General features: G+C 28.4%; 1 protein-coding gene across 1 annotated transcript; it reads left to right on the forward strand.

Annotated features, from left to right (window-relative positions):
• Positions 1 to 54: 54 nt before the first annotated feature.
• On the forward strand, positions 55 to 11,563 carry LOC148228516 (transcription factor SOX-14-like). Its single transcript, XM_088199937.1, has 2 exons — positions 55 to 343; positions 10,335 to 11,563. The coding sequence occupies exons 1-2, from the start codon at positions 132 to 134 to the stop codon at positions 10,792 to 10,794; spliced, it is 672 nt and encodes a 223-aa protein (XP_088056063.1). The 5' UTR covers positions 55 to 131; the 3' UTR covers positions 10,795 to 11,563.
• Positions 11,564 to 16,478: the final 4,915 nt, after the last annotated feature.

Genomic DNA, 16,478 nt, shown 5'->3' on the forward strand with positions numbered 1-16,478 from the left:
ACCGCCGCAGGGGTACACCGACGCCGACGCCCTCGCTCAGTCGACGCACGACATCCGACGCGACGCGACGCGATATGCCAGGATACACGTGAACCACCAAACGTCAACGATCATTCGCCGGAAAACCACCGATGAACGTCGCCGAAGACATGCCGTCGCACCAAGAGCACATCAAGCGGCCCATGAACGCGTTCATGGTGTGGTCCAGGGGCCAGAGGAGGAAGATGGCACAGGACAATCCGAAGATGCACAACTCGGAGATATCCAAGAGGCTCGGAGCCGAGTGGAAGCTGCTGACCGAATCGGAGAAGAGACCGTTCATCGACGAAGCCAAGAGGCTGAGGTGAAAATTTCAGAATTTTCCGACTATTATTTTTATTTTTAAAAACACTTAATAATAAAACAAACTTTATTTAATATTTTGTAATCATTCAATTTAAAAATAATTAATTAGTTCAGAGACGAAGGTGAACATTTAGCTAGCACTGTTTTGAATAAAACTTCGTTATACATACTGATAATATTTAGTTACTTTGAACACGTGGGATTTCCCGCCTAAATTCGGCAATCAAACCTATGTGGAAAATTTACTCAATCTACCTAAATATTCATATTAATAGTTTTCTCAAAGAAGGATTAAGTCAAATAAATTTATTTATAAGAAAATGTGATTCATCAAAATTTAATTTTAATGGTTTGACAAATTTTCAATCACTAGAATTATTGTTAGCATTTAATAGAAAAACTTTATTCTCTGTGAACAAATTAACTAAAATGAACAGACAAACAGAACATTAGAACAACTATTTCAAAGAAATAAAACATTTTTTATTTTCGTAAATTGAATATTAAATATTAATCACTATTTTATTTTCAATATTATCAAAAATAATAATTACTATAAAGTATATAAAAACCACAATGACACGTTTATGCAATAATACTACAAATTCAATAAATCATGATTAATCCACTAGAATATCTTAGCTTAATTGGTTCTATAAACTTGTTGGTACCAAAATTACCAAAAATAATGTACCAAAATAATAAAATAACTTCAAATAATTGTTACTGGCTAATTAAAATCGGTAGTATTTATATATTTATATATATATACATATATGTATATACATTAAAATATTATACAAATACATATTGATATATTAATATTAATAACTGTATATTTTTATCTATTTATTATGCCATTTAAAATTGTTATTAGCAATATTTAAAATAGTTAAGATGTATTATTTGCGTTATTAATTATTACTATTTTATAAGTTTAAAAAATACATATTGTTTTATTTTTGTATTTTATATTTTACTTTTTCAAAAAAACATTTATTTTATTTTTATTTCAAATTTGTAAAAGTTCAGTTATATTATTCAGTTTTTTGCATTTAACATACTTTTACTATAACTAGAAGATCCTAAAATAATTAACCGTATTCAAAATGTTTATCTTTATGTATATGATTTTATAGCATACGTATAACGGTTTTTGAGGATACGATAACCAAATGTTCAAGATTTCCATCAACCTTTTTTTAAAATATGATTAAGTAAATATCTTGTTTAACTTCGTTAGCCAATTTAGTCTGAATAACGGTTATTAATAAAATATATATCATAAATACATAATATATAATAAAACGCTTTATGAAAACACAGTAACTGGTAGTTTAAATCAGAATTCCATTAAATTTTTTTTTTAAATCGATTTAGTTTATATCTTGTCTAAATTCGTTAGCCATAATGATCTGAATAACTTTTATCAAACCAACTTCCTTATTAAGATTAACCTAATTAAAAAGTCTCTCTGTGTCTAAATCTTATATATATAATGCAACGGTTTTTAAGTACACAATAATTAGTAGTCTTAGTCATTTAGTCAATTCCACTAAACTTTTTTTTAAATGACTTAGTAAATATCTCGTCTAAGCTCGTTAGCCAGTCAGATCTGAATAACTGTTATTTAAAACAACTTTGTTAGTAAAATTCTTAAGTAAAAATAAGTACATATATCAAATATTTTTGTATAACACATTATTTTACTGAATTGAACTGTATTTTATAATTGCTTTAGAATAAGTTAATAGTTCACTAATGTTGTATAACATAATTTTTGCCAAAAAAAATTAAAATATCTTCAAAAACTTGTTTAATAAAATTGACCATCTTATTATCTTATACACAATAACCGGTAGTTTAAGTTGGATTTCCATCAAACTTAATTTTTTAATTGACGGTATAAAACCATTTATGTAAGATAAATCGTGTTGACATTTTATTTAATTTTCTTTTTAAATAGATTCGTTGCAGAAAGTTATTCATGGGGTATTTACTGTTCTGCTTAATGCTCTTCAATGTCAAATAATCTGTCTAACAGTTAAATGAAAAACTTATTATAATTTACTAATAACGACACCCGGTGTGTCACCAAGCGGACACACATCCAAGTATCAGGCCCAATGCTGCTTAACTTCGGTTGTTGGCAACACCAACGCCAATGCACAGCTTATTTATTTTAATGCACATATTCATCGTTTTAGTGCACACTTCAAACAAAATATTGCTCAATCAAATATTTTTACATCATGCAATTTTTTTATTATTGTAATGCAATTCTTTTGATAGAATAATGTTTTTATAAATCGCCTCAAAAACAAATTGTAATAATACACCCGGGTGACTATATTCAAAATTATTTTTTACCATCGTGACGCATGGTGTAATCTGATAGGTCACGATGGTCTTAATTTAATTTGAATAAATAAATAAAATAAAATAAATTGTAATAATTCACATATTAGAGTATTTTTTATATTTCACAATAGCATATTAATTAATTTTGTATCGAGTTATGCTAAATGTTTATTACTAAAAAGATTAAAAATAATCCTTTAAAGCAGTGCGAATTTTTGACATTAGTGTCATCACATCTCGCTATTTTTTAATTTTATTTATGAAATGATAGTTTACATTATCAATGACTAAAATATCTATCATTTTATTTATCCAATAATTAAAATAAACTTCTTCTTAGAATGTGAAATATATTGGTTTTACGGATAGTTGTATTTTATGTAAATACTATTACTTAAAATAAAATAAACTATCGTAAATAAATACAGGTAAAAGAATGTTAACTATTATTACAAACATAATAAAATATTTGCTAGTATAAAACGTTGAAAGTTAAAAATAGTACAGTTGCTCTAGAAATAGCAGTCAGAATGACATGTGCAAATGTCAAGTCGCTGCTGTTCACCGTTTGGGAGGATTTTTTCTGCCAGACAGTTGTATTTTCTGTTTCATAGTATTGATAGGGATTTCAAATATGTGTAATATATGTAAGTATGCATTTGCATATCCCTATACATCGCAGTCTCTTACATCAAGTAGTTCTGCTACTGTAAAGGACATCTAAAACAAATTATTAAAAACACAGTAATCTTCATTTATGAGTGTAACTTGCCATCTTCGCCGCCAACATCCCAAAGACCACTCCAGACGGTCCGATTTCAAGTCGTGCGTCAATTCCGTCAGATTAGCACCTCGTTTAATTGCGGGGCGTCGATATAAATCACTTTGGTGTTCGGTGGGGGCCGCAAGTGAATTGATAAGGCGGGCACTGTCTGGGCGGTTATCGCCGCCGCCCAGGGCAATAAAAGAGAGCTCATCCCGCGAGGGCGAACTAATTTGTCGGGCTGACCCCCCGAAATATTATTTAGAATAATAACGCGCCACAATGGGGCGCCCCGCCGTCAGATTCGTATCTCGGCTAATCCGCGTTTATGATTTTTGCCGCTTGCACGCGCTCGCATACGTTACGGAAGTACTGTATGTTAGGGGAGAGGATGTCTTTGGGCGGGTTATATTTTGAAGATTTTTAAAGTATTACATAATATAAACGCAATACCTCTCACATACGAAGTAATAAACTGATTTCTGTAGAAACGATTGTGATCGCTGAAGGACGTATTGGAGTAGTAATTTTTTTTTCTAAATTTTATTTGAATGGCTCCAAATATTGATTGCATCCTGTTTAATTTAAAAAAATTGTTGATGAAAGTATTCTTTCAATAAAACTACTGATCATATTTATATCCTGTTTTTGTAGCCTAGATTTTTGATAATTCTGCCTAATTATAAATTTATTCCTATATTTAAAATATTTTTTGATAGATTTCAGGCTAAATTAGTTATGTAGATTAGATTATAAGATATTTTTTTTAAATATGTGGCTTTCTAGAATCTACCGATCCGTTTTAAATACATATAAATATATTCAGCATGGATCTATATCAACGGTAGGTAAACTGCGGCTCTTAAAGTTACTCTGTGTACTACAATACTCAAAAATTATTTTGTAGTCGCGTGTAGGTGTGGTAAATATTTATAATTTAATATATTTTTAGTCGCTCTTGAACGTTTAATAAAAATTAACGTGTCTCTTCTTATCAAAGAACTTGCTCACCTCTGTTCTATTATCATATGCCAATAATATTCAAAGTTAAAAAATATTTCTTAAAAACGGATTGACAAAGTTATTTCATTGTTAGTACAAATATTTAATACATAAATTTATAATTTATTTTAATCTTATTTGTATAGAAAAATATGCTAATAAAGATGCTGTAAATTTCAAGATTTCGTAAACATAAAATACGGTAAAGATAATACTATACGAGAGCTAAAAAATGTAATTTAAATTTCAAAATTAATTTTTATCTTCTTTAAGTACTTAGTACTAAATTTTTAGTTACATACATATGGAATATAAAAAATATTTTTTCTAAACATGAATTTATATTTTAATTTACTAATAATTATTAGTTATAAAAATAAAGCACAATACTAATCAAAAAAATTATATTAAATTCTTTAACTAGGAAACATAAAATGTATAAAGTATCAACTTGAAATATCGCACAGGAATAAAACGTATAAATATTGAAATAAAGCACACAACAAATACACGTGCACACACACACGATAAAAAGGTGTTTATGGAAGTGATAGAATGTTATCAACTAGACTTTGAATAATACTTCATGACAGATAACCGAGGGCTCAATTGTCATCGAATAAAAAGGGGCTGCGATTACCTCGCTCATCGAAGCGTGCAAAATACTCTTAAGAACCCTCCCAGTAACGTGGTTAACTCACTATATAATCTCTGCAAATTTACTATGCTTCCCCTAACTCATTTTTTATTGTTTTTTTTCTTTTAATACTTAAAATTGCAATTAATTTACATTTGTGTGTTGAACCATTCAACATGAATGACTGAATATTATGATGAATGCTTTTATATCACTAAGAAGTATTGTATGTTATGTTTGTTTGTTTGTTATGATGTTATATGATATCGGTTGTATCAATAACTATTTTTCTATCTGAATTCTCACAGCTCGATTCACTGTACATCAAATAAACGTTAATAATAATATTTTATGTGAGTAAGTCGAAGTACCCTACAATGGATCTGTTCAATGTATTCAATAGTGGAGTGTTAGCGTTATCTTTTATATAAATGTGTGTTTTGTTTGGCTTTCGTGTTTATTCTTCAAAATGTGTGTTGAAAATCAATTACAATATTTATGGTGAGATAGATAAACGGCCACCACACCTTTCTGTAAACATTTATTCATATATTTTGTTTATATTGAAGGCTTCACAGATAATTCGGCATTGATAATGCACAATAACACGTTTTGCTTTTTTTGTGTGACGGTATAAAAGTTTTGATAAAATATAATTAACAAATAAGTACACTTATTTGAGTTTAAATTTAAAAAAAAACATGTTAATTTTTATTGCAGCTATTGAAAAGCACTTATTTAAGGGCTGTTAACATTTAATAAAGCTAATAATGCTTAGTCGACAGTGACATTTTTAGCATGATAATTTTAAGACATATTTTAAAGCGAGAAAAGCATTTTTTTAAATATGACACGAGATTAGTAAATAATATTTTAATACATAATTTTGTATTTTAATAATAATAATAAGACACAGTAGATGTGGAATTAATTTAGGTACCTCTAGTAAAATTATATTTTGATTACTATATTATTAAAATTAGCATGATAAAAAAATAATACAAAAAAATATATTACAAAATAAAAATACTGTAATAAATACTTTCAATAACTTCATATCACAATTATGCAAAAAAAATATATTTACGCTTTTTTATAAATTATCGGTCTGAATTATAATATTCATATACTAGCTTTCGGTAGTAATATAATTGTATTAAAATATATTTATAAAGTTACAAAAAAATACAGCTTATATTATAAATTAAATTATAAAACATAATATAAAATTATATATCAAAACTATTTCATTTAATTTTATAAATATATAATTTTTAAATAATAGAGCATGACATTCTATAAGCTTTGAGTTAGTACAAAGTTTTATTTTAAATAATATTTATCCTGTTACTATTTATATTGTATTAACTGTAAATGATTATTATATCCATTTTTAAATCAAATATCATCTACATTTATTTGTTAAGGTATTTGAATACGGTTATTTATTTATTTATTGTAAATCTCCCGTAGCAAAGCTCAATGCATTACAACCTGGTAAACACAATCAACAATTAGTGAAATTAATTTATGTAAGCCAGTGAATCTATTTTATTATTTATAAACTATTATTATAGCTTACAATAAATATATGCCACTTGGTACGACCTAAATCGATCATATTTAAATTATTTACTAGCGATATTTGTCCGTGAGATTAGGAAAATCAAGGAAAACATAATCTGTGATTTTTATTTGAATTATAATTATACAATAATCACTAATTCTAATCTCATAGAAACTATAAATATTTAAATTTTATTTTTTTCAGATATCAGTCACGACTTTTACCACTTGTCTATCATGGTAAAGGATTATCCATAATATATGATAATATATACAATTATATTCTGTATTTATTATTTCAAAAACTGTGTCTATTTTTATAAATAAATTTTAATACAGAATTCTTGGAAGAATTTAAATTAATATTTTTTTTTATCAAAAACATCTATTAAAACGTATATTTTCATTAAAATGATATGCAAAATATACATATATTTAGATGCACTTTTATTCCAGTTTTATTTACAAAATATATATTTGTCATTGTATCATTCCCAAGTTTTAAAATTAAAATATACTTATACAGTAAATTATTTTTTAATTATAACAGATTAAAATTAAAAATCACATTAATATTATTTTATTGAATTTTTAAAAAAATTGTTAAGTAATAATAAATAAACATATTTTTTCCTACCAACAAAAAATCTTATGCAGATTTTTCGCTTTGAATATGGAAGTCTTTACTCAAGTATTTTCGTTTTTTATAAACTTGTTTTTCCCATTCCTAATCTTTTAAAAAAAAAAAGTTATTTTACCTCAATTAAGCATAATCTGCTACATTTAAAACATCTCTAATTTTGTTGCATTCTTTTTCTCTACCCCGTCGAAATGGCGTCGCGACGCCTATCCCCGTTTGACTCTTTGACGGTCGCCCCACTCGAACAATGGGGCAAAAATTAAACGAAAATCGAAATGAGATTATTCGTTTTGGGGCGAGCGTGTACCGTGTGTCAATTGTGTCTGCGACAATAGCAATAATCTGGCCATTGTTGGCAGTACATTGTTGTTTTAACAGCGGCACCGGCACGCCGTTCCGCCCCGTCCCACCGGCCGAAATACAAAGCTTTTATGCACCGAATAATACCTTTGTTATTGTATTATTCGACTGCGAATGCTCCATTTCGAATATTATTCGGATAATAATAATAGGATGGTGTTACGTGCATGACTTGATTGCCGAGTCGCGCAACAAATCGCCCTGTTTAGTCATTCATCGCGGTGCCTACGGATTTTGATTGTGTAGCGTGGTAATAATGATGTTAAGAGGTGCGAAAAACCCACCTGTGATCAATGTTGGGATATTTATGTGAATGGGAAAATTTTCACTATAAACCTATAACGAGCTTTTAGTTTATTTCCATTCAAAAGTCACAACTGTTTGAATTGTTCGAGAAAAACATATAGTCTAAAAAATATTTAATTTTTATTTCTTAGTTTAATTGTCAGGATAGCTTTATATAACCATTTATGAAATAGGGTATAAATGATCATGTTTGCTTAAAAGCGCTAAAACAACATTTTCTCGTGACTAGCTTACTATTACATAAACAACTTTTTTTTTTTTATTGATTCTTAGGGTATATTACTATATAGCATAATAATACTAACTTTTTTTAAAGTACATGTTTTATTGACAAAATATAATAAAGTGACAATATTTAACTACCTAACTTAATACAAATACTAAAAACATTTAATTCACATTTTTTTAACCATGACAAGACATGACAAACTTCATCAAAGGCTTTTTCAAAATCAGTACAGATGCCATTTACTTGAATGTCTATAATATTTGTTTTCAAACACTACAACAATATATTTAACACAAACATAAGATAGCTAAAAATAAATCCCCTTAACCAAAATATAATGAACATTTTAAAAAAAAATTAACATTAAAGCAATATAAATAAATAAATTATATACATACTATATTGCATTTGTAAACAATTTCGCAGTTTTTGGCACTAATATGAGAAAACATTTATAAGTAGAACTGCACGCTGATTTTATAATCTATATAGGATGATTTATTTTATCAAGTTTAATTTTTTTACCTTGGTAATATTTTTTTAGATACCATCAAACTATTTTATTTAAATTGTTGATAATGTATCGTTTTTTATAAAAATTGCGTTTAAAATATTATATATGATATAATATGTTGTATATTCCTCAAATAACGTATAGTTTTAATTTTAATCCCTGCTCTAGATTATAAATAGAGAAATGTTTGGTATATAATTTAAAAAAAATTGTATTATATTTAGCTTTCTACTCTCAAACTTTATGATCATAATCCAAAACTACAGAGAGTCTAAAACAAAATATAAATGAATCTTTGTGGCAGCAAAGTGCAAATTGTTTTTAGTGTTTTTATTTAATAACGTTAAAAATTACCTTTTTGCTTTATCAAAAACATACCTTATTACTATAACTATATATAATACTAACTCAAAGTTAATTAATTTTAAATCTTTAAACAACCTGATATTTAGCTTGAGGAACTTTTATATTTTTGCCAAAAATTCTATGTAACATTATTATTATACTAAATATAGTTTTACCAGTCCGATAGACGAATGGTATGAGTCGCTGACTATTGACCTAAAAGCCTTGGATTCGAATCCTAAATAGACCATTATGTTTTACAATTTCTATCGTGTCTAGGAGATCAGAATTAGAGATTATTATATAATCACAGATTAGGTTTACCTATTTTTGATGATTAATTAAAATCGATCTAAGCTATGCTAGCATATTAGATATTGAAATTTCTCTAATAATGAGCTACTTTAGCTCATAGAGAATATAATAAATGTATTAAAAAAAATTGACGAAAAGTTGATAATTTACCCTTATTAACCCTTTATTGCAAATGGCCGATAAATCGGCTCATCGTGCATATACGGAAAGTGCAATAGAATGATTTAATCGGCCTACATATGTAAAGTCATTGTAACGATATTTTTTTTATTTTTCATCAAACTTCCTGAAGCACAAGTTATTAAAATCCAGTGAAGAAAAGAAAAAATAAGATTTAGGTAGTAACAATGAATAATATTTATATGACTCGCGTGAACAAAATCAGGTAGCAAAATTCGACCTTTGTCAAAATATATGAGTATCTATATGCAAAAAAATATTTCCACACCAATTTTCAAAATGATAAGATGTATAAAAAATGGTTTGAGCATGGTTTTTGTATTACATTTTTAAATATATTTTTATGTGTAATCTCTTTTATTATTTTCAATTGTATCAAATGTATTTTATTTCGTTTTAAAAATCTACAGTAGTTCACAATAAAAAGTATTAAAATCCTTCGAAAATAACAATTTAAAAATATCAAAATAGCACTTAGAACTTTTAGTGTATACTACATAAATAGGTCTGGCATCAAAAATGTTAAAAGACATGGACAGTTATACATAAAAATATTTTAACAAAAAGTCTTAATAACCCAAAGATCATAACGCAACTGTCGCTGTTTAATCTACGTACAGTAAATATCGTGAAATCCATCCATTAGAACTTTTGAAGTAAATTCTCATTAGTTTAAAATAAAATATATAAAAATAGTCTTTAATAAATTGGTAATTATATATGCAAATTACAGTTTAAACAATATTAATTTAATATATTTTTCTTTCACAGGGCCCTACACATGAAAGAGCACCCAGATTACAAATATCGCCCAAGACGAAAGCCCAAAGCATTAATGAAGAAAGAGCCAAAGTTCGGCTTTCCTATGTCTTCCCTTTTGTCACCAGTACCTCGACTTTTAGGGCCTGCGCCCCCTCCGCACCTACCTCTATTGAGTCCGGACGGAAAATTAGACCTCTCCAGATCACTATTTCCACCATTTCCTTATCCCTTCTATCCTTTTAGTCACAAGCTTCCAGGGGAAGACCTAGCAGCAGAATTAGCCCAATTGGGCGCTCTTTGTCCCGGAGGCTGGTGGCCAGGAAGCGTAGGAGCAGCTGCTTGTGGATGTCGTCCTACTAGAGAAGCGTCCGCGTCTCCAGTCGCTCCACCTTCAAATTCAGAGCCGAGGCCTTTGGCTTATGTTTTGGTTAAGCCTGGAGAGCAGGAACCTCCTCAACACGTTATATGAAGACCACTCCCGGTGCTCCCTGCCAGGGGAGCGCTGGGCATGTGGGGCTGCTACGACAGGGCTGGTCCTTCGGCGGAGAGACCACCATCCTTAGACAGCAATTAAACCATTCATTGTGATCTATAATATAATTTTTAAGTATTGCCTTAAAGGCAACTGATTCATTTTGTTTTTATAACATTGTGGAATTTATCATATCAATGAATTCATATTGAGATAATATACTTAATCATATACGAATGCAGTAAAGTTCTTATATATTTTTAAATAGTATTTTTTTTACTATCTAAACTTCTATATATTTCTCATCGTGATGACGGATTTTAGTATGATGAATTGTTTTCAAATTATTATAACGTCTATTCCAAGCTTTCATACAACAATATTTCTCAGATCGAATAAAAAGACTAAACTTTATTTGTACAATTAGTATTAAAATAATAAATAACTAATTTTAATTTCAATCACGATTGAATAAAACGTGATGTGTATGTACTTTATTGATTTATAAATAAACATATTTATAAGCCGTCCGATGTATAATAAAAATAATTAGAATTATACACGAATATCCTTCCGATGCACATTTCATCTCTTAAAGACTAATATTAGGATATGTCTTCTCTAGATTTAAATTAGAACTTATTAATCAACATTATTTAATAGACTGCTAATATTACAATGTTAAGTCTTGTTACATTGATTTATATTTGTATTTGATAAACCTAATTATACTATTTTGATGTTACTTGTATTTTTTCTCATAGGAGATAAATAATTGTTAAATAATATTCGATGTAAATATGTTTTATTATAATTTATAAATATTGTTTAACCGTTATTGTTTTTATGTGTTTTTTATCACATATTTGAATATTATAAGATCTGTATGATTGTAAAAATATTAGAAAAAAATAAGTTTAAGACGATAGATAGGTGTGAATATCAAAATTATTATTTACTTGATATGCGTTTAAAAAATCAATATGGAAATGTTTTGTTACTATACGAAATTTTATACGTTTTGTTTTACTGTACAGCAACGTGTTATTGTATACAATTTGGGTTTAGTGCAATCAATTACAATTGTGTTGTTCTGATCATTGATTAAATCGTTTTAATTGTAACTGTTTTTTGTTGCACGTGTGCATTTTTTTCATATCTCAATTTACTTTAATGTTATGTAAATTAATGCAAAAAATTCGAGTGTAAATGTTTATTATAAAATATATATACATATATATTAAACATATAAATAATTTCAAAATCCGAAAACGCTTTTCAATCATTCCGCTTCCTTCATATTTTATTAAATATATGTAACATTAAATAAGGGATGAATATTTCTCTACACTCTCCGAGTATTTTTCCCTTGAATGCAATTTATGAAGGGCTGAAAAAGGGTGGCCGAAAGCACCAAATCAAAACAAGACGCCGAGGGCGAATATTTGCGATTATGGCCGACACCTAGCGAGGCCATTTTTCAAAACACCAGGAAATGTGGAGTACCAAACAAAATAGAGAGACGTTTGTTGGTCTCATGGTTTCGCATAGCATAAGTCGATAGAATCGCCACATTTCCTGTCCAGGAGAACCAAAGAGAAGTCATAAATATACGCGCAGAAAACCAGTGTCTTATCTCCTGGTCTTTGGTCACCATCATCCATCCAAGGGGTGACTTTATGTTCGTAAACTACTTATATGGGATTTTCTTTTTTTTTTGATCGTGTATAAATTTAAAAATAGGATCTTTTAATATGGTAGCTATATATCATACCGATAATAAAAATAGTTCTTTTACCTTAAATATAATACATATTAATCTATTGAAATAAAAATACATACGTATTATAACTTCTAGGGAATCGATATATACGTTTTATTCACCTACAATTCCACATTTTAACATGTGTATATTATGGGATTATAAAAACATCATCGACTATACGTATATGGAAATTTAATAAAAGCACCATATAATATAAATAGATCATAGTTTTATCAATTATAGATTACCAAGCTAAAATCGCTAGTATGTAAATCATGTTTATATCAAATGTCATTCAGCAACGAATACTGTTGTGTCGCTTTAATATTTTATTCGTTATAATGTGTTGAATCGGACAAAATTTTACAATTTAAGACAATACTATTATGTAGAAGATCAGGCGTAAGTACTTGGCTCTCAAGTTTTATCTGCCGCGTTGGTTGAGAGTAGTATAATTATGAACATAATTATTGCCGGCTGAGGAATACGCACTTGTTAGGTTACAAAATAGGCTCAAGAATTTAATGAAAAAAGTGAAGAGTTGCTGATGAAAAAAAAGTGAAAGGCGGTTACTTACAACTTACAAACCTATTTTTTATTTTCTTAAAATGTTCTTACTAATCGAGTATTTTATAAACATTATAAGGAAATGTGGAAAACTCTTATTTATAAAACGATAACCAAAATAATAAATTAATCTTTCTCTAGATCAACTTTTAAAAATTAAATCGATGCAAAAATAAAAATTAAATAATGACTTTAGAATAAGTATTAAGCAAAGTCAGGAATTTTATTAATTCGCGCAATTAATACCGAAAAATATTATTAATATAAATCACATATTTTAATGTGCTAATTTCTTTACTCTTTTCACGCTACAGTATCATATTGAATTTAATAAATCAGTGCTATACATAAAATAACACTTAACATATAATAATAAATAATCGTTTCGTAAACAACTTTATTAAATCGCTGTTAAAACCCACAATTAAGAATTTACAAAAGAGATGTAATAACCAACAATGGCCCAGTCTCAAATATAGCGTTTGAGGAAAACAAAAACAACAAGCCATTTTCTTAGAAAAGCAATAAAGCTTTTCGCCATACTTAATTACGTACCGTGAAATGAAAGTTTTAAGCAAATTGTGAGTTGATTACATTTTGACTTGAGCGATCACTGAAGGGCACTTGCGGCACTCGAGAACGAGCGGGGTGGAACTGAAACACCTCCTAGTATTGAAGATTACCGTCTGCCCCACGACAAAATACTCAAAAGGAAATATTTTTAATTAAAATTTATTCATCGGCGAAATTTATACATAATAAACCAAAATAAAATGGTAGACTGTTGTTTAATAATAATAAAAAAGATTTCATCATGTACTTAAAAATGAACTTAAATTATGATATTTCATAATAGGTATGAGCTACCATTGTTGAACTGAGATAATTACAATAGATTCGCGCTTTTAAAGAACGTCAAAAGGGAGGTGGTCCGAGTGATTTCATCCTTTGTGTCTTGTGAATTGGATGCATTCAAGAAATCGGCTTTATACAGTTACCGCCCGCCCTGCGCCTCTCAAACTGCGGCTCAAGCACGAGGAGGGGAGGACCATCGTTCGTTCTCAATGGAAAGCTAAAGACTGCTACTTAAGAACACCATCTTTCCATTTAAGTGAAGTACAAACAAAATTAATCTATACTCGATTGACTTAGGTCTAACTCTTATTTTGTTTTACTTTAACATTAATTGTAACGTTTGTATTAGGATATGTTTTAACGAGTTAAATGTATGAAATATTGAAAACGTATTTAATAACGTAAGCATTATAACAAAACTTTTATAAAAAAATTATGAATAAATAACATGGAATTCGTTATATCAAATTCAAAAATTATTGGCATTGAATTTTTTTAATTTATACACACTGTATCAACTTATGTTTAAGATAAATAGAAAAATTAATCTTAGTTAAAAAATTAAATAACAAGAAAATATTAACAATGGTTGATATTTTATTTTTTAAATATTTATTTATTGAGTGTTGTACTAATTATAAAATCAACGAATAGTATATATAAATAGTATAAATCAATTTATTTATTATCAATAGAAATTGTTCTTTTGATTATGCCTCGTAAAATTTTTATTGTTGTATCTTTTAAAACCAAACAGTATGTTATTTTATTATAGAAATTCATAAAGTAAATATGTAATGTTAAAATGAACCCAGTTAACAACGCTGCCAATTCAGTTAAAGTTTACGAGATATCAATAACACTAACATGTGTGTTTAAAATCACTATGTCAATTCCTAATCCTGCAAAATGCCAATAATTCTGCGCGAAATAAAAAAAATTGTTTTTAGAAGCTACTTATTATTATCATTCAGAGTTCATATTTAAATAATTTATATGTAAATTTGCCGTACCAAACGGTGTCAAATGCTTTTTCTATGCCTGCGACACCTCATACTGTTGCAAAATTAAATGAATTATGACTGAATTTTTACCTCTACACTATACACTATATTCCCCTGACCTTTCAGCTACAGATAGACTTATTTTTTCATAATACAAAATTTAATAATCAGAACTAATATTTGAAGACTGAACAATTTCTAAAAATAAAAATCTATAAACAAGTGATTCATTCATTGATAAATCACTGGAAAAAACCATTTCAATAAATATAGGATATTTTGATTAATGAAATTGCAGCTTAAATGTAAATATGGCCTTTCATATCACACTAAAAGTATCGAATGCTTCATATGGAACAATCTAATAAACGTATAATATGTATGGCATGATGTTCGATAGGTTATTAAATCTATTTCGCTTAAAGTTTAGGATAATCAATATTTATATAATTGTGTTATATTAAACGTTAATTTATTCATATTTTTAACAAAGAATATTAAATATGTATATACATCATACATGTATATTAGGTTAGTGTGATATATTCTATGGAATATTTGCGCTAGAACGGCGACTATCAGTGCAGACACCCCTCAATAAATGTGACATAATATAAGTGGGCACAAAGGGGCGCAAACAATAAACACTTGATAAAGAATAATCATGAATAAATACACTACCCTCCTCCGAGGCACAAGGGGATGATTTCGCTTCCCCTCGTATTTATGCATTTTTTCAATATTCATTTTTTAAACTCAACTTTCAACTATTAAATTAGCAATTGAATCACTGTACTGTGTTTAAAAAGTAAACAATGTCTATCATTACGCTTAATTTATAGACAATTAACAATTTAAATATATTATTGATTTATGTTGCAAATTAGCTGAATTTACTTTGGTAGCTGAAAAGTGCTTGATCAACAGATGCGAAGCAATTTTCTATAAATGTTCACGAGTGCACTTTTCTATTGTGTACAGGGCGGTTTTTATTTGTGTTACATTTACCGTCGGCAGGGGTGTCAAAGCCACTTGTTGTGGCGATCTACCGTGAAAATGATTCCATGGGGCACACCCCTATCTGGAAACCGAGCGACTATTTGTGGGCTATACTGAGCATACAAAATTTAATTATTACCAAGTGGGATCTATAGGGAACCATACAACAGAGAACATACTAATTAACATACACATCTTAATTTCCCTACAGTGATTCATGTATAATTATACGTTTTTGAGACTGACTTTTGGTGTATTTATTTGATGTTTGTTTATATAAAAATAAACAGTAACCAAAATTTATCTTTATATCTTTCTCAAAAGAAAATCATTACGTTCTCGCAAAATTGAGTCATAAAGTCACACACGACCCTTGTTGCACACGTTTCGATTGCATATTTTGATAAGAATATATGACATTTCAACCTCGCTGTGCCAGGATCTATACGCGTCGACAATAGGGTGTCATTGCGGATACCACATCCTTCTAG

The sequence above is a fragment of the Plectrocnemia conspersa genome, unplaced genomic scaffold (genome assembly GCF_051122295.1).
Source record: "Plectrocnemia conspersa isolate PC_06_02 unplaced genomic scaffold, ASM5112229v1 ptg000012l, whole genome shotgun sequence".
In the NCBI taxonomy this organism is placed as follows: domain Eukaryota; kingdom Metazoa; phylum Arthropoda; class Insecta; order Trichoptera; family Polycentropodidae; genus Plectrocnemia; species Plectrocnemia conspersa.

Coding starts and splice junctions, on each gene's coding strand:
- LOC148228516 (XM_088199937.1), top strand. CDS start 132: ATGAACGTCGCCGAAGACATGCCGTCGCACCAAGAGCACATCAAGCGG. Junction 344..10,334: donor GACGAAGCCAAGAGGCTGAG/GTGAAAATTTCA, acceptor TTTCTTTCACAG/GGCCCTACACATGAAAGAGC.